Source organism: Elgaria multicarinata, chromosome 8, assembly GCF_023053635.1.
Source record: "Elgaria multicarinata webbii isolate HBS135686 ecotype San Diego chromosome 8, rElgMul1.1.pri, whole genome shotgun sequence".
NCBI lineage: Eukaryota > Metazoa > Chordata > Lepidosauria > Squamata > Anguidae > Elgaria > Elgaria multicarinata.
Genome location: NC_086178.1, coordinates 52,934,717 through 52,954,825, shown reverse-complemented (window position 1 = coordinate 52,954,825; position 20,109 = coordinate 52,934,717). Strand labels below are relative to the sequence as shown.

Sequence of the window (20,109 nt, the reverse complement as noted above, 5' to 3'; positions counted from 1 at the left end):
GCCACAATAGCAGCACACGCTGTTAATCTTAACTCCTTAATGACAAAAGAGCAACAGGCATGAAAAGATTTCCATGTAGTAAAATAGCTGTAATTCAGATGACAGGTGTATTCAATTGAGTCTCGTGAAAGACAGAACTATTTTCCGAATGCAAAACTCTCACTTTCATCTAATCAAGATCGAGAGGTTATTCCAAGATTATTATACTGAACAATGTCCTCAACCTACAAGAACGAGGATGGCAGAGGCCAGGGGAGTAATTTGTTGTGTTTCGCAGTTGTGTCCTGTCTTTTGCTAGATGGCTTCAATATGGCTTGCAAAATGCTAAAATACAACAATAAACTGTAAATAAGAACCGCAGATAAAACAACAGAAGCAGGAATTAAAAGCCCAAACAAAGACAGCAAAAGAAGGAATTAATAGGATCTCCAATATCATTTAAAGCCAGTAAGGGTGAAATCCTATGCGTCTTTAGGCAGGAAAAAGTCCTACAACTCCTAGTATTCCTCAGCCAGCATGGGGGAATCCTCCAGAACAAAGTTGGGGTACACGAGTGGGAGGGACAGGGGGAGAAGAGGGTAGGGAATTCTCATTTCGCAAGTGGATCCAATCCAATGCATTTTTGGTCCACTTGACCAGTCCTGAGTTGCCCCCAGGAATGTGCTCATGTGGGCAAATGTCAAGAACTGGAATTGAAACAGACAATATTCTTGATTGCCTGGTTCATGCATTACGTTTGTTACTATGAAGATGTGCCAAGACAGAGTCATGTATTTTATCTTATGAATCGTTGTAAACTGCTCAGAGAGCTTTGGCTATTGGGCGGTATAGAAATGAAATGAAATAAATAATGTCTGCTTCTATAAACAAAAAAGACGTAGTATGAGCCAGCTCAGATGTGCTAGCAATGTGCTGTACGATTGCATTATCTGATGACAAACAGCAGTGAGAAGTAGGCACGATAAGTCACAGAATGTCAAAATGATAGGATGATAAGTTCCTAAAGTTACTATCAAATTGCAAGAATATATTCTGCTGGCTAGTCCTTAGCAGTAAACAAGTTGGTAGAACTGGTAGAAATGTTCATGCAGGAACTGGCACAATTCATAGCACATTCTCTAGACCATTTCCGAATGGAACCCACAGGAGACCTGACACTGTACATCCTTTGCACAGTTCAATTCATCCCTGACGTCAGTAATAGGCCTATTGCAGGAAATACAGGCAAAATTTCAAGCCACCAGTCTAATCATAGGAACTTACTATAACTGTATAGTTTGTTACAGGCCAGGAAAGGAACTAGCGCAGTTACTTCTGGAACATGTTTTTGCTTTGACAAGAGTAAAATTCATGGGTGTTTTGTGGGTTCTATTGTGTATCTCCGATATTTTAATGTATTGTAGATTTACATAATTGAAATGTTGTTACTTGTTTGCCAAGTATGAGAATTCATCTGGCATTAATTTGGAGAATCAATTGCATACACACACACACACACACACACGTGTAAAGGAAGTCCTATTTATTACAGAGGCTCTTGTATCCAGCTAAGTAGATGAGAGGTATCCTGGCCAAATGCTTAATGAGGTACCTTGGCCCTCTTAACATGTAGCAGAACTCTTATTCTGATTTTCATTTGGGAATCCAGCAGGAAAACCGCTATCTTATTTATCAACTCTCATCAATGTTCATCAAGGTTCCAGTGTGATAAGAAATCATAAGCAGCCTTCTATGGTTTGAGCTTCATCTGGTGAACAATGAGTCATGGTTACTGGGCTGCATTCGAACTACACAGCATGTGTCATCAATTTCCTGTTACACACAGACCGAGTCTCAGAGGCGGAGCAGGAAGAAAAGTGACCAGATGCTCAAAACGAACATCAGTTTGTGCAAGGCTAGGGACAACCCTGGAATCCTGAGGTCAGCAAGTGCTGAAGGAGAGCAAAATCAAATGTCCTCTTTGCCAGGAATGCTGGGGATGTACTTAGAGAAACAACACTGAACAACTGTGAATAACGTTCGGCATAAAGAACCCAACATTATTCATATGAGCTGCCCAGTCAGATCCCCGCTTTAGGTCCAAAGATGCAAGCAGAGGGATGCACTATAATAGCTAAAGTAACCTCCCATCTCACACAACTGGACCAGTGTCTTGCAAGTTTGTCATGCTTGTAGTGTAAAAACTTCAAATTTCCCCTGATTCTGTACCACAGCATGGCACTAGCTGGATGGGACTGCCCTTAGGATGTGGCATAATGCTTCTTCTTCATCCTCAGATGAATTATGGAGGGGCAAAGCCGGACCATACAGAGGGGAAGGAAACAAGAACATTTTGAAATCAAAAATTAAGTGTGGCCAAGGGCTTCTGCTGTCCTAGGGCAAGGGGGGAGACCTGCTCACAGCACCAGAGCAAGGGGATGAATTATCTGGAAGCCTTACACCTGGATGCTGGGAAGTAGAGTGTAGGATGAGACTGCAAATAACTTTCCTGAGTAAAACAGAATTTAGTGTATGGAGCCTAGTAAATATCTCCATGGTAATCGGCTACCCACCCTAAGAGAATCCACTCTAAGGAAATTAAAGATATGCAGAACTACTAACAGTAAGACCATGTCTGCATCAGTGCACTTCCATGGCAATCTTCAGCATTTTGTTTCCCAGCACATCACTCCTATTGTCCCCAAACAGCCACCAATCAATAGCTCCTAGTCATGATGGCTAAATGCTACCTCCAGTATCAAAGGCAGTATGCCTATGTGCACCAGGTTCTGGGAAACATGAATGGGAGGGTACTATTATGCTTATGTCCTACTTATGGGTTTTCCACAGGCAGCTAGTTGGCAAAGAATTAACAGAATGCTGGAAAAGATAGACCCTTCTTAATCAAACAGTGCTGTTCTTACGATCAATCAGTGGGGCCTTGATAATGCTTCCAGGGTCTGCCCTCACCCCTTCTGACAGCTGAATGAGATTATATGAATTCATAGCTGTCAGGATCAGGCCCAGTCTCCCTGGTGTGTATCCTAAATTGGACTTGGAGCCAGAAGAAGAAGAAGAAGAAGAAGAAGAAGAAGAAGAAGAAGAAGAAGAAGAAGAAGAGCAGCTAAGACAGGAAGTGGGGGAGGAAATTCTTCAAGATGCTCCAGGAGTCAAGGAGGACTCTTCTCAGGAGCTTATTAGACAGGAGACCCGGGCTCAGAGGTTATAATCCTCAGTCTTTGTCGGAGTAGATGGGAACATCAGAACTGACATATCTCAGAGTCTGCCACACAATCAAGCGGGCAGGGTTGAAAGGAGATGGGAGGCAGTCCATTAGGTTAGTCACTCACCAAAGGTTACAACTTGAAGACCATCCCTGAAAGAGGGGTTTGGTAAAAGCTTATTGGGCATGGCAGGAAACTGTCCATTTAGTTGACAGGAAACTGCCTTGCTTTGCTAGGCTAATTAAAGTTAGAAGACAGCTACAGTAGCCAACCAAATGTCTCTGGCAGGTCCACAAGTAGGACATGAGCACAATAGACCTCTCCTGCTGCTGTTGTCCTGCTATTGTCCCCTGTGCTGTCTCTGATTGTGAAGATAGCCAGAATGACTCATAGCTATTAACAGCCTTATTCTCTATGAATTTCTCTAATCCCCCTTTAAAACCATCCAAATTGGTGGCCATCACTACATCTTGTGGTAGCAAATTCCATAATTTAACTTTGTGCTACATGAAGAAGCACTTCCTTTCATCTGTCTTGAATCTCCCACCATTCAGCTTCATTGGATGATACATTGGTTTATACATTTTTATAACATCCCTCATTACTTGCCTTTCTTCTAAACTAAAAATCACCAGACATGCAACTTTCCTTGTAGGGGATTACTCCATCTCTCTAATAATTTTTATTGCCTTTTGTGGTACCTTTTCCAAATCCACAATATCCTTTTCGAGACGTGGTGACCAGAATGATGGGGTCATATCATAGATTTGTATAATGCCATTACAATGTTGTCTGATTTGTTTTCAATCCCTTTCCTAATGATCTGTAGCATGGCATTTCCTTTTCTCACAGCTGATGCACACTGGGTCGTTGTTTACATTAAGCCATCTACCACAACCCAAGATCTCTTTCCTGATCCATCGCCACCAGCTTAGACCCCCATGAGTATATAAAATGTCCAGACAGGAGTTAATATTAGGTGCAGACAGCTGAAGCAATAAGTGGTATTTACTAGAACAAACAATATGAAATTAACTGGTGCAGAGATATATAGTTATTATGTCTGACAAGTTTTGTGATTTGTAACAGGCCAAGCATACACAAAGGGTGGAAATTTTAACCCTAAATTGTGACCCTGTGCAATATTTGTTTTTGATTAGGAATGTCAGAGAAATCTGCAGTGGATTCAAATGCATTCAGATTTCTCTGGATCCAAACTGCAGATTCCACAGTGGGGTTTTCTGAGTCACATGGACTCCACGGACTTGCAGGCTGGCTTTTCACTTTTAGGAAGGATCAGTGCTAGTTTTCATTATCACAAGTGCACATTAGCGTGACTGTGCACTTGCAGAAATGAACTAACCCACATTAGTTAATGGGTGCCCCACAGTGGGTGTGCAGTGGTGCTGGATCTAATGCAGCCGCCGACTTGCAGCTGCCACGGGGCTTTTTCTTGAAGCTGCCTGGTAAAAAACTTGGAAACTTAACTCAACTTTTTTCTTCAAAGCGAGGTCACCATATTAATTCATCCCAATTTATATCCAAAACTGCACATTTGTAGAGGGAGCTTTTATCCTTTACTTTGCTGATGCACCGCTGCGCATCTCAAGTTTATAGAAATAGGAATCTGCTGCTGTTCCCTGACAGTTTGCTCTACTTAGACGAAATTCTGGCGGGTTCCTCTCATTTCACCCCATTACAGCAAATTGTCAGGGAACACAGCAGATCTCTATTGCTATAAACTGGAGATGTACAGTTGTGTGTCAGAAAAGGATAAAAGTTCTCTCCACAAATGCACAGATCCTTCCCTGGATAACTTGGGCTTTTGACTTCTTCTCAGAACAGTGGGCATAATGGGGGCAGGAGATGGAAGCTATTACTTCTGCGCCCCCCACCCTCTGACTCCCACCCAGAAGTATGTTTTTCACAGCACTGAAAAGCTGGGTTTTAGGGACAGCTAGCTCTGCCATATAACACTAACGGAGCAGAGCCAATTTCATCATACTACGGAGAATAAGAACAATGCACATTCCTTTCATTCTCATCAAGATGAAACCCGGGATTTATGCTAATCTATACATTAAGTAATGTAAGTTAGTGCATTTCCACAAGCTCGCATTAGCCTAAAGCAAATTAGTCCAAGTATTACGAAATTCTGTTTAAAATAATCCGATTCGGTCAATGAGTGGATGAAGGAACAAAAGATGCCTGCCAATTCACAAAACACAGACAAAATCCACATATTTAACAAAATCCCTACATCCCTATGTTTGACATTCCTCAGGATCTTAGATCCTGTCCCAATTGGCCAGGGGCAGGTATGCTTTTCCCACTCTCTGGGGTGATTCATCTGTTGCCCAGGGGAGGGTCCCCTAGTTCCAGTTACAATCAATATAACTTGGCAGGTGTGGCAATGAGGGGACGGACAGACAGGAGTAAGGCCCATAAGTTGGGGGACTTCTGGAACTTGGTCTAATGCTCTTAACCCTAGAACAGGGAAAGTTCTCAGAAACTGGGGCAGCTCTTGGAATCAGCTGCCTTATGGGATGGTTTGAATGGCAGTTAAGATACTGCAGCTTTTTCTTAATGCCTGTTCTGTTAAACATAGGTCTTTAAAGATACTAGCAACCAGCCAAATGAGAGAAGACAAGAAGCAGCAAGGTTGAACTAGGTTGGTACAAGGCAGGGGGAAAACAGATGCATGTGCCTCTATAGTGTCAGCACCAGTCTATATAAGCAGGATGTAAATTGCCACATATCCTGCTGAAACCAAGAATTCTGTTTCTCATAGTGATCTCATAAAAGAAAACAGAATGCAAAACCAGAGTTCCAAATGTAGAATTCAACTGGGGGCTTACCTGGATAACCAGCTTGTTTTCTTTATTTGGTAGAATCCTGTAGGTATATACACAGTTCCGATACCTGGAACACATCAGAGGAAAGTGTGTTAGAACAGCTAGACATTCCCCTTGTACAAGTAGAAAAGGTCAATCTGGAGGGTTTTTGAATGTCAACTACAGTCTTTATTCTTGTGTTGGTAGTTTCATATGATGTGTGGTCTATTGGCAGTCCTGGCTTGCCATACCAGGAAGTGCCTGAGTCAGCTCATGGGCACCGTGCTTTCAATTTTCAGTTCTTTGTTGTCAGCAACTCGCTGCTGCATGGTTTTGTTCTCCACAAGCGTCTTATTGTTCTTAAAGGTCTTGCTGGCTATGCTTCCTCTGTGTGGCCTTCTCTTCCTGATACTTAAAATAAGGTCAATTAAGGCACTTCAGGCAAACTAAAAACTTTATTTGCTAAAAATTTAACCTTGATTTAATTTATTTTATTCATTTCTGATTTATGTGGTTGTAGAAATAAGCCTGAAATGTCATGTCAAAAATGTTATCATTGGAAAGATGGTAAAAAGACTCCCAATTTTATTATCTTTTCAAATGTCATTTTTCATTTAATCTTGTGATTCCAAAAGGCCATATTTCAACTCTTTGGAGTCAAAGATAGCAATATACCAGGAACATTGGTTTTAGGGGCCTAACTAAATATTACAAGCTGCATGGAGCCACTGCGAACTAGTTTCTCTCTTTTTCAGGTAATTTGATAGTTCCATAATGCTAATGTCATTCTACTGAATGTTTCCTCATCCAGAGAGGAAGATAAACACAGTAATGATGGCTTCATATTTCTTAGTTTTAACATCTAGTCAAACCCTTTGATTGAAGGCAAACATTTTCCTGAGGTTTACATTAAATGCCAACTGAGACACAATTTGTGTCAGAAGTCATCAAGGCCCAGCCACGGAATGTATTTTTGCCTATGTCCTGCAATATGTAAAGTAATAATACAGAAAAACTCTTCTGAACATGCACATAGTGCTTTCCTTCATGATTGAGTAAGCACAATTCATGCTGTTAGAGCTCAATCCTGTGCATGTTTAGGCAGAAAAAAATGTCCTACAACAGGATGACCATTTTTTGGAGGACGACATGGCTGCAACCCAAGGCAGCATGCCAACCAACATGTCTGCACCTCAGGGGGGGCATGTCCAGCCCCCAAGGTGGTGTGCCCACCCGAACAAAGCCTTGGTCACATGTTTGATTTTACAGCACACAATTAAGACAAACTTTTTCTACACAATATCTTAATGTTAAAATCACTGAAATAAAGTACAAGTGAGACATTCAATGTATCTGAAATTAACTTCGCTCACTCCTACTTTGTAGCTTTTGCTGTACTTTGAGGCTTTTGCTATATTCTGTGTGGTACAGCCTCCCCTTTCCTCAAATATGTTTTCTAACTGCAAATCCTGCACTGGATGACCATAGTCTCACCTTTCCTAACATTTAACACTCTTTCCCCATCACCTTTCTCATATCCATACTCACAAATTCAGCATACTGCTACCACTGAACAAATGAAGCAGTTGACAGGTGCAGAAAAATCTAGTACAACAAACTAGCAAACTAGCATTAAAAAGAGTATGAAATACTATTACCCTGCCAACATCAGCCATGGAACAAAATGGACGAAAGGCTTGTTGCAGTCACTTCTCACTAGCACCTCTTAGCTTATTTCAATTTCTGGTTGTTTCAACTTCTGGTTTATCAACGAGAAACTAATCTAAAAATTTATCATTATACCTCCGGTTTATTAGCCATATAAACAAGTCCATGGTCAGTAGCAATACAAAGAAAAGCCAGAATGAATGCCCATTATGACAATGCTAGATAAGGATTGTCCAGGCATGTTTAGCTTAGAGAAGAGAAAATTGAGGGGAGATGGGATAGCACTCTTCAAATGCTTGAAAGGCTGTCACACAGAGGAGGGCCAGGATCTCTTCTCAATCATCTCAGAGTGTAGGACACGGAATAATGGGCTCAAGTTACAGGAAAAGCAGGGGGAGAAAATCATCCAATGAAGTGAAAAGAAGGGAGAAACGAATTCTCAGGATGCTGAACTTTTTATTGTAGATTGTAAAGCCTGATGCGTTTCGGCCTGTGCCTTTTCAAGGCCTTGTACTTGTACACTGTGCTCCTTTCGTCGCCAGCTGAAGACCTTTTTTATTTTCTCAGTATTTTAACACCTAATTTAACTTAAATTTAAACTTTGCTGTTTTAATTCCATATTTTAACCTGTATCAATTTCTGCTGTGTGGTTTTATCCTGGTTGTGCTTTTTATATTGTATTTTGTATTTGTGTTTTTAGATTGTTGGTTGTTTTATTATGCTCTTCGTGGTTTTAATTTTTGTGAACCGCCCAGAGAGTTTCGGCTATTGGGTGGTATAAAAATATAATAAATAAATAAATAAATAATAAGGCCTTCTTCAGGGGTTGTAGGAAGATGTCTGCAAAGATCTTATCAACAAAATGTCTTTCTCTGATTTTTAATAGTGACTGACGCTTGGAGGGCAACAAGGATGCCTTAAGAATGGTAAAACACACAGAAATTCATAAAGATGATTGTGCACTTTTCAGACACACGACTGTATGAAGAAACGCTCCATCTAAATGGGCTGAACATGAAGGGTGCTGGCAGCCATTTCTTATAATGGCAACTGCATCTGTTCCCCAGCAGCCTTGATCATATAGTTGGTTGCTGGCTCCTCATATATACAGCCTGGTCCACACTACTATTTCTCCATATAGCTGTGTATCAATTCACACAATTATTTGAAGGAATTTGGCAGAGTGAATTGGAATTCCTTAGAACAACGGAGCAGGGATCCCAGAACAGATGGTATGGCTTTCTTTGGCTGGCTTGATCTTGGCACTCTCCATTTTTTCCAGAAATTAGAGACTGTTGCCAACTTGACTTTATGCTGTTGCTTCAGCTGCTGTAACAAACTCTGTGCCATGAATAAACGTAAAGGTGATGAATGCTTTTTACTGATTTGCACCCTGGATTTTAGGGTTAGATCATAAAAACCCTGATATCGAGTTTGCTGGTTGCAGCACGATTGATGGTAGCTAGGAACTGGAAGATTCAAGGGGAATATTCGATTGAAGAATGGTATAAAGAAGTATGGGATATAGCCATTAATGATAAACTGACATGTAATATTAAGTGGAGGAAAGGCGTAACTAAAATAAATGAGTTTGAAGGAATCTGGAAACAGTTCCTAATATTTGTGTTTACTAAGGGAAGTGGGAAACCGCCAGCGGAAGAAACGATAAGATTTTGGACTCAGGAATAGATCCCGAGGTGGGGGGTGCACTTGTATGTTAAGAATGATTATGTTGTAGTATGATAATGTATAGGTAATACTTATTCAACATATAAGTACTCAACATTTATTCAATATGTATGTAGCAGTTTTGATGTTTTTGTTTCATTATTATTATTCTTGTAATGTTGTATGTTTATATAGTGTAGAAAAATAAAAAAATTATATATATAAAAAAAAGATCATAAAAACCTCTTTGACTGTATAGTCCAGATAATGTTTGGCCTACTGATAGTTTCACTTCCTATTATCTGATGGTTGTGAGCTTCCTGTAATGTACATCTTCTTCTTTAAGTAAAAGTAAAATAGTTGCGGAATTGCGTCACATACTAAATCACTTTGCTCTTTGCAAGAAGTACAATGTGGAATTAAATTAGCAGACTTAACAGAGATTGTGAATAGGCCCATAGGCTTCTAAAAGGCTAATAAGCTCTGCATTAATTTTACATAAATATATTTTGGTTTTGCATATTTTAGGTTCTTGTATTTTGTTTTATTTCAATGATAAGCTTTTTTGCTTATAAAAATGGGATCAAAATTATTACAATAAATAATATGTATTGTTAAAATCTTGCTGAATGATTCTCATTTACTTTTATAGATATTTTTATTGTTAGATTTTTTAAAAAAATGTATTTGGCATTGTAATGACATTTTGGTAGAAAGCCTCCTGATATATACTAATTTTGCTGACAGTACCCTGGTCCAGTCTCTAGGCCAATCACATGAATGTATGATTGTAGAACTATACTTCCTGGCCAAAAAACAACAGCAACAAGTTTCCTGCTTTCAGAAAAGTGGAACTAGCAGAAAGCAGGGTGCTCACTAAAATACCTAAGCCCAATTTTCCATTTAACATATTCATGTTTCATCGTTTTTAAAAAAACAACAACATAAAAATAATCCAGCGTGAGCCTACAGATCATGGTCATGACTCATGCTTCAGCAAAACGTATCAAGTTATAATTTCAGTTAAGACAGAAACTGAAGCCTCAGCTAGACCTACCTGGTCTAGTGCGACAGAGGGGTGAAGATCTCGCGATATTTTTATCACGAGATCTCCCCCTCTGTTTACACGTGGCGTGCGACAACCTCGGAGGGAGAGGACATCGTGCCCGCCATTTCGGTTTTTGTTTTGTTAAAGAAGAAGAGCACACGAATGCTCATGCGCAAAAGGTAAGTTTTTTTATTTTAAATAATTTTTCCTGCTCCCCCCACCGCAGGTCCCGACTCCTCACAACTAACTGCGAGGTGCTGGGACAAACCGTGATGCCCACACACATGTTCCGTGGTCTCAGGATCAGCCCGAGACCGCGGAAAAAGCGGGTTCAAAGGCTAGGGTGAGATCCTGGGGCAAGGGAGGGATCATCCCTCCCTGCTCCTGGGATCCCCTGTGCGTCATGTGGACACACAGGGACAATCCTGCGGATCACCCCAGGATATCGCCCCATCTAGCTATGGCCTGAGTCACATAAGAGGAAGAGCAGCTACTTGTTTTAAAATTAAAAATTGTGCATGTATTTATTTTCCATCAGAGATACAAATGCAATTCAAAGGTTTCTGTAACTACAGCGATTCTAGTTTAAGTACACACTTCATTGGCTGCCTGGGGCATCACCACAAAGAACTTCACCTCTACTGCTTCAATACTCAGATGTTCATTCAACCTATCTTTCTTTCTGTGCAAACATTTTTATACTACTACTTCTTGCTGATATGCAAAGGTGAATACAATGATTGTTGGAAAGAGAGAGAGATTGGCTGTGATAATAAAGAACAGTGGGCCTGTTCAGTCAACACGCAGAGCAATGATTCGGCCCTTTTACAGCAAATGGTTAGTGAGTGTGTTTAAACCATGTAGCCGTCATGGTTAGGAATGGTTCACATGACACTTTAAGCCATAATGTTTAGCTCAAAATGCTTAACCACTGTGGCTTAGCATGTCTTCTGAACAGGGTTAGTATCTAAATAGGAGCAGTTCATATGGATTCCTGAAGCAAGGAACCCCTCAGTGCGTGGGTGTCACTCTGAGATGCATGCAAATAGCTTCTCAGATATAAATCCATGAGACCTGCAGCTTTTCTTCTCCCATCAGTTACCTTGCCTGATCACTTCCATGTGTCTGTGGCATATGACACTTTGAAAATGGGTTGAAAACTGTATATGGAGTGTGTCCTTGGCCCCAACAGTTGTCACTACTGTTATAAACCGTTTTAAAGCGGTAGTGTAGATCCTGCCCGAGTCATAAGAATAAACAGGAATAAGCAGCTAAGGTGAATGAGGAGAAAACTGGAAGAATCTGCTGCTGTTCACACTTGGCACAAGAGTTTTTGCTTGTTATTCGTTAATAGTATGGTTTGAAGTCTTGTTAGGAGTATTTTTTTTCTCCTAGCCATTGAGGAGGGATTTCCACTGGGAATACAGATCATGATAAGGAGAAGTTTAGCACTTCTCAACAATTGTCCACCTCAAGAAGTGGTTGAAGTGGCAAGTACCCAAGCAGCTATGTGAGATGCTAGCCTCAAGAGGAGTGGACAAATTTCTGGGTCTGTCTCTGGGCTCATAAGTTCAAAGCAGCCTTCTGTCTCTGTGGAGACATTCTGGTCCAAGAAGAAATCTGACTGATTTCTCTTATGTTCTCCACCATGGGCTGCACTCCATGAGCTGAGTCTAGATACATGGCCCCATTAAATAAACATTTGTGGAAAAGAAGTTTTCAGTAAGAACATCTTCAGATGGTGAGTTCTCCTTGTGAAAAATTCAGCTATTTGGTACATGTGGAACATGTTTCTCATGGATCAGTTGTCACTTATCACCAGTGACTTATCACTTATTGGAATTGTCTAATGATCAGAGTCAGGCTGGTAATAAAATAAGTCTATAGTATATTCACTATGATTTATGTTGAGGTACTGTCAAGGTACATCAGCAACATTCTAATTTGTTCAGGAATGTACCTATAAGGTGTGAGAGGAGGGAGGGAATGTTTAAACATCAAAGTAGGTTTGAGAGTGAGAGAAGCTGAAATCTCCCATCCTTGCCTTCCTGTGGTCTGTCATCCCAAGCGTTTTTATCCCTGCCTGATTAAGTTCTGGTATCTGAGCCAGGCTAGAGGAAAAATAAGTTTGGGCAATGGATTGCAGGGATTATGGTGGGGGGAAGAGAGGGTATCGCTCCCCTCACCCACAGGTCCCTTTTGATCAGACCCTCTACCCCACATTAAAAACAAACAGGGAAAATACATGTTTAAATAAATACAGCTGTCATTGTCACATCTATTTTGGCCCTGAATGTGCGAGACCTAAACTGAATGTGTGATTGCATTAAGTGTAATGTCTCAGATAGATGCGTTCATGCTTGAAAGCTAATTACTTACGGTGCCTCCAGTCTGCCCTTTTACAATGGCTTGTATTTTCCCGAATGGATTGCTAAGCAATGAAATGGTCTTTAACAGAACACAAAATGAAAGCGCCACCCAACAATCACTCCCTTCTGGGTGTCCCCCCCCCCCCGAATGAAGAACATAGGCTAGAGTTCCAGCTGAAAAATAATGCTGATGAGAAAGAGCTTTGGAGCTTAGGGGGAAAATCTGCTTTGAGTCTCTACAATAATGTTTCATTTAATTCCAGACTTCCATAGCGATGGGAGTGTTAGGAGTTCCAATGGCATCCCATCCCCAGAAGGATAATTAATTGTTTGTTTTCCTCTGGGTTGGATGTTTCTGATTCATAGCGGAGGGATCTTAGCATTTGATTGTGGGCTTTGATGCATACAGTTTACAGAGGCCATTTTCACACATAATTAAATGCCTTTTTTGCATTTACTGCATTTCTATTTTAAACCTAAAACCTACATTGCCTAGAAAGTATATTCATGTGACTTCCCACACTCTAGCCTGCATTGACAATGTTCACATATGTACTAATAGTGCAAAGATAACTTTAACCACTTTTTTTAAAAAAATAATCTCAATTTAGCTGCTGTTATTTCCATTAAAGACTCAGATACTAGAAAATATAGTAATACAGATATCTCTCCCATGTATCTTTATTCAAATTTTTATTTCTCTCTCCGACCATGCTAGGAAAATTACTACTTCATTCTCCATAATAAACACTATAAGCCATTTGTCCTCTCTGCTAATTTAGCTTGTTATGCATGCATTGTTATCAATGCATTAGCTAGACAAACCATTCCCATGGAAGTGTTTATTTAGCAAGCTAAGTCCAATTCTGTTTGCTTTTTTTTTTTATCTTGGGGGTGTCCTGATGCTTTTATTGCACAATCACCCTGTCTGGTTCACAAAATTTTATGGGGGGTCCAAATGACATCATCTTCCACTTGTGGCCCTTCATTGATTCTTCCAACATTTTTCTTTCTACAAAAATCCTTTAAAGAATAGATGCAGAAGTGTCTTTTGATTCCTAGTACTAGAAGCCATCCTTCTGGAAGCAGCCAATAAACCATTTTGACATATAAGCTACAAAACCACATTTTGGCTTACACTTTGCTTGTGAGCTTGAAAAAGAGCCACTGCATTCAAACGTTATTCATGTCACAATAGGCTATTAAATGCTGGATGACTAGCTAGCCTATTCAGTTCAAAATTTGTTTCATCCATTAGCTATAATGATAAGAGTTGCCACAGTAAAAATAGCACAAAGTAAAATCCACATATATAAAAATATGATATATCCAGTTGCAATGAACCACATGATCATCCAGAAATTGCTCTCATTATCGGACAGCAGCTAAGGCAAATGCAGACATGGTCTGAATGTCGTCTTTGTTGTTATTTAAAGGAAAAAATGGATTTCTCAGATTTGACCAGTTCTTCAACAGCAGGCAGAGGAGTCTATTCTGTACATTTTTGGTAACAGAACAACAAAACAAATAATGTGGCAACTTTCCCCCTGCTTCTTCACACCAGAATTTGTTGCCCCTTTAACATGGCAGAGGGCATAAAAAGAAACCTTAGCAATGTAAAAGATTTCGTTAGTGTGAATCTGGATACATCAGTTAGGGTACAATCCAATGCACATTTAGGCAGAAAACAGTCCTACAACTCCCAACATTTCGCAGCCTGCATGGGGAATGGGAGTTGTAGGACTTTTTCCTGTCTAAACATTTATTTATTTTATTTAGTTATTGCATTTTTATACCGCCCAACAGCCGAAGCTCCCTGGGCGGTTCACATGTATAGAGTTGCACCCATAAATGCTTCTTTAGTCCATGGTGAAACTTTCATAATTCTATACCATTTTTAACACTTGCTGTGTTAAAGATCACACTGAACAAAAATATCTCTCAACCTCATCTTACATTCCAATTTAACAGCAGACACATCAGAACTTAGAAAATAATCTAGGTAAGAGCCTTAAAACTGTATCACCTGATTACCAAGTGGGAAATCTCGGGCAGTCCAATTTATGAAACCTATTTCCTGTCATATCATTAGTCCTGGATTTGGACCAAGGAGATCCAAATTCAAATCTCCAGCCCACAGCCATATCCTATAATAGAAATTCTGTGGTGTTCTCTGGCCTATGTTAAGAACAGAATCACTTCTTACGAATGAACTTAAATTGTTTAATTCAGTATAAAACACAAATTGAAGCTTAGAACCTCTAACCTCTGCCAGCCATCTTAACAGTAACAGCTGCCACCGCCACCAACACCACCTGGGAAGCAGATGGCCCTGCCAAGAACTATTCACTCTTGACTTGCCACAGTACTTTTGTATACATTTTATCACATCATGAAGCTCACTACGTGACCTTGGACTGCTCACTATCTTTCAATCTACCTTGCAAGGTTGCTGGGAAGATACCATCATCACCAAAGCTCTGCTAACCTGCTGCTTACCATCTAGATCAGAGGGTGTTTCAACCTGTATTTACTAGTACCTGGGATTTGCCTCCTCAAGAGGACTTACTGCTACTGTTGCTGCTACTACCAAGGCTGGGGAAATTTCAGTTTGTTCTTGCTGATAATGGAATGTTTACTTTTAAAATATATTTTATTACGTATTTATTATTATGAGTCATTACATTATTTTGAATTATTTCCTACCTGGATAGGAGTATTTGGCTTTTTATCATGGTTTGTTGTGAAGCCCTTTGAGTATAAAGTTTACAAAAAACCAATATACCAATAAAGTGACTGTGATCAACATGGGCGGAAGGCATCATGTACACCACTCCTACCTCTGTAGAGAAAGGGTGGAAAAGAAATGTAATAAATACATATATCGTATATGCATGAGTTTTAACCAATAATAAAAGTGAGGTAATATTCTTCTCTTCACTGGAAGAACAGTTAACCCACCCACCCCCACTGCTGCCATTAGGCGATAATAAAGCTTGAGGGTCACTCCTTCGGGTATCTAAAATTGCATTTAGAATTTGTTTTGACTGAAATGGTTGCAACTCAAAAAGGCCATCAAAAGCTTCAGCCCACACATCTATAGAGTGGCTACTTACACACTGCCCCCTCCCTCAAAATGGACACTGATTTGCATAATATTTACACATGCAAATTTATAAGTATCGGTGCTAATTTAGAAATAATAACTGCTATTTAAATAGAAATACAAGACATCTCAAGGAAGCCCAATTCCGGCTGGACATCAGGAAAAACGTCCTGGCGGTTAGAGCAGTACGACAATGGAACCAATAACCTAGGGAGGTCATGGACTCCCCCACAATAGAGGCCTTCAAGTGGCAGCTGGACAGCCATCTGCCAGGCATGCTTTAAGATGGATTCCTGCATTGAGCAGGGGGCTGGATTCGATGACCTTATAGGCCCCTTCCAACTCTACTATTCTATGATTCTATGACAGTGGAGAAAACTGGCTAAGTGACCTGTGTGCCTGCTCAGTCTACTGTCCAGGTACTAACTGTTGATGGCCAACTTCAAGGCCTCCGCTTTCCCCTTGTTATGGTTCTTTGACTTTAAACCAGACTTGGATTGGACAGCTCCTCAAATAGAGGACACCTTCAAACAGAGGACAGTCCTGTGGCAGCTCTCCAAAATAGAGGACTGCCTCCTGTAGAACACCTGGCCATGTTTGCATCTGTGCAGAATCTGAGGGTATAATTTACTTTCTAGAATTTCAAGAACCGGAATGACTTGATGTCTACTATACACCCTTCAGAATTTCAGGATCCCAGTAAGAGATTGTTCCATGAATCAAGTTTTTAAACAGATCACAAGTTGGGCCTCTCAATGCCAAGAAGCATTGATATTTCAGGCAATTTGTAAATTATAATCTTATATTGTGTAACCTATATGTGCATTTAAAATGCTAATTTAGGCCCTCATTTTTTTCATCTCTTGACAAGAATTTTTTGTTTCAGTGCATGGCTGTAGTTGTGCTGTGACACCCAAGCACGGTAGCTGAGGATATTATTGCACTCATGTCCTGCTTGTGGGTTTCCTGTGGGCAGCTGGTTGGCCACAGTGTGAACAGAATGCTGGACTACTAGATGGAATCTTGGTCTGATCCAGCATGGCTCTTCTTACGTTCTTAAGCCCAGCTTTCCTTTTTAAAATGGAATATTTCTGTGCCATCTTTCAGGGCAAAGCCTTCCCAAGGCAGCTCATGTATATAATTAGAAACACTGAACAAAACTAACATTACCTCGTTACAACGATAAAGCTAAAGTAAGAATATCTGAACTACAAGCACATCAAACAAATAGCTTTTAAATAGGTTTTGAATTCATATGTATGCCCCCTGGAAGGGAGGTCTGCAAATATGGCACCATTATCAAAAAGGCCCTATTTCTAGCGCTATCAGTCAAACTGATCTTGATGGTGGGCCTGTGACAATGAATGCCCTTCAGATTTATTTTATTTCAATATTTTTGGCCACCTCTCCCCTTAAAGGGAAACGATCCACAAGGCAGCTTACCAAACTATCTTTAAAAAGTGAAACTGCACGGAGGGGCACCAAAAACAAAACAGATCCACAGAACATAGCGCAGACACATCCTGAGTCTTCAGCCATTTATTCGATTTCACTTCCCCCTACCTCCCCATTAGCTAATGCCAGGAGTGCAAAAGGGCAGGCTCTTGGAAATGAATGACAGCAACCACAACGAATAGACATTAGACTGCATAGCTTCACACCCTAGAGGATTTGGATCTAGGGATTTGAAGGGAGGGAAGGAGATTCCAATAGGACTACCATAATTTGCTCCAAGACCTTTCCAGACACCTCTCCAATCCGGAAATCAAATACCCATTGAAATACAAAGCATCTAGGTCAGGGCAAGCAGAGAGGGAGATATCAGTTTCCCTCATTTAATACACCAAATTTCAGAGCTTTATAATTGGAATTAAGCAGTTAGTGAGCACATCAAGGGAAATGCTTCCTAAGCATTAGGGTGCTAAATTTGCCCTCTATCTCCAATCTTCTTTCAGTCCTCCTATAAGCAATCCCACTATAGAGTGGAGCTAAAATAAATGTAGGGATGGATTTAAATTTGCTTGTAAGAATTCAAATATTATATTTATTTGCATAATTAGATCTCTCCCCCTCCCCACATCACTGTATTGTTTTAGAATCACCAAATCCAGCATACTGGATTTAGGGATGATGGATAAATATAAACTGTAAAAATACCGAAGCTAACAAGTTCATCTGGAACATCATGTGCCTCAAAATGGATCAACAACCCTTAAGATTTACTTTAAAAAATTATATCCTTTTAACCTTGTTTTTTTTTTCAAGCAAAATTTGAAGATGCTTAAAATTGAAACATTTAATCCAAATCTTTTGAAGTTTGCCATATTTAACCTTTGTGTAAAATTGTATTTCGCCTTTCTTGTACACTCATGGCCTTGGCCTTGGAAAGACCTGTCTATGTAGTTCTAGTTTTGGGGAGTGACATTTCAATGCTTCAGTTCTTGCTGGTTCTTACTACTTCACATGTGTGACAGAGCTTGCACTAGTGAGTTGCACAATTCATATCACTGATTTCCACAATACATAAATTTGTGGTACTGAGGTAAAGGATGTTTCTCTCAGGCATTTCCCAGCAACCCGAAAGAAAAGCAACACAGTGGTATCTGAACATTATTCAGAAAACCAGCATGTTTTAGTAATCCTTCTGCATAATTTTTATTTATTTATTTACTATATTTCTATACTGCCCAATAGACACAGCTCTCTTGGCAGTTCACAAAAATTAAAACCATAAGAATAAAAAAAATATCAAATATAAAAACTTAAAACTACAATATAACATTATAACCAGAATAAAACCTAAGAGCAATGCAGAGATTTAAAACACAGATTTAAAACATTAGAACTAAAAGACTAGAATGCTAAAATGCCTGGGCAAATAAAAAGGTCTTCACCTGGTGGCGAGAAGAGTACAGCATAGGCACCAGGCAAACTTCTCTAAGGAGCTCATTCCACAGCTGGGGTGCCACAGCAGAAAAGGCCCACTTCCTGTAGCCACTCGCCTTTTGCAGGGGCTCCCAAATACAGACCCCTGAGGACGATCTTAGGGGCCGGGCAGGTACATATGGGAGGAGACAATCCTTCAGATAACCTGGTCCCAAACTGTTTACAGCTTTAAATATTAATACCAGCACCTTGATTCAGGCCCAGAAACGGACTGGCAGCAGGAAAAGTACTGGCATAATATGATCTTGCTGGCCAGTCCCTGTCAACAATCTTGCTGCCCTGTTTTGGACCAGCTGAAGTTTCCAGACCGGCCCCGCATATAACACATTGCAGCCTTTGTAGCTATATCAACAACTCAGACACTTACTAAGAAAACTGGTGGGTTCCAAACTGTGACCAAATGGATGAATAGAAGCATTTTAAAAAAGAAATAGAAGACAGGTGCAACAAACAAAACAATACCCTATTGCTATTCACATCATTTTAGGAAAAATACTCTGTTGCCTCTGTCTCCCTAGACACTTGTTAAATACTAGCTTTTTACAGGTAGTTTATTCTGTAATGCTAGTCATAAATGCAAGGACTTTTAGTTTCAGTTATAGAACTTTTATTGCAAAGTTCTATAACTGAACGCAGGCGTCATCATTAGTCATGTACAGGGAGAATAGATCACACTTTTGCAATATGTGTAGCTTTCCTTCTCTGTTTTAGCTAAGAAGGCACAGGAGTGTCTGAGTACAGTGGAAGGCAAGAAGAGCTATACTTACAGCAAACAGAGGGCGTATGCAGAGGGGATAGACTCACTGGCCCGGACAAGGAAGCTACCATCCTTTCCAATTTTAGAGAGCAGGTCCTCAGCTCTTGAACGGGTGATGGTTCCGTGGTACCAGCACTGGTCCATGTCTTGGTTTGTGGTGACGGGGAGGGGGGAACCCGTTCCAAAATAAAATAAAAGCAGAGTTTAATTTTAAATAGCAGTTACCACCCAGCTGGTGACTGTGCGAGATCCCAGAACTGTCTGTGTGCGGTGCTCAGCAGCTGCTGCTCATTCAACTTCCTGTTTTAATGGTGCAGAGAGGGAAAGGAAACAGAGCTGAGAACTTCCTCATAGAAAGCAACTAACTCAGAGCGAGAAACACATGCCATGCACAGCTCCCCATTCACTCTCTCTGTGCAACTGCAGTCCCCATAGTAGATGGAAACCCATCCTAGTCTTTCTCTCCCAACACTGCACAAATCTGATGGGTACAGTTTATACTCTGTGCAT

The 20,109-nt window shown here is 40.3% G+C and overlaps 1 protein-coding gene across 1 annotated transcript in view; it reads right to left on the bottom strand.

The window, feature by feature from the left end:
* Positions 1–19,841, bottom strand: part of INPP5D (inositol polyphosphate-5-phosphatase D) — an 84,590-nt gene extending 64,749 nt beyond the window's left edge. The window contains exons 1-2 of the mRNA XM_063132395.1: positions 19,610–19,841; positions 6,062–6,125 (exon numbers count right to left, since the gene is read on the bottom strand). Of these exons, the coding sequence (XP_062988465.1) occupies positions 6,062–6,125; positions 19,610–19,743 (198 nt within the window). The 5' untranslated portion in view covers positions 19,744–19,841. The remainder of the gene's footprint in view (positions 1–6,061; positions 6,126–19,609) is intronic.
* Between the last annotated feature and the right edge of the window lie 268 nt (positions 19,842–20,109).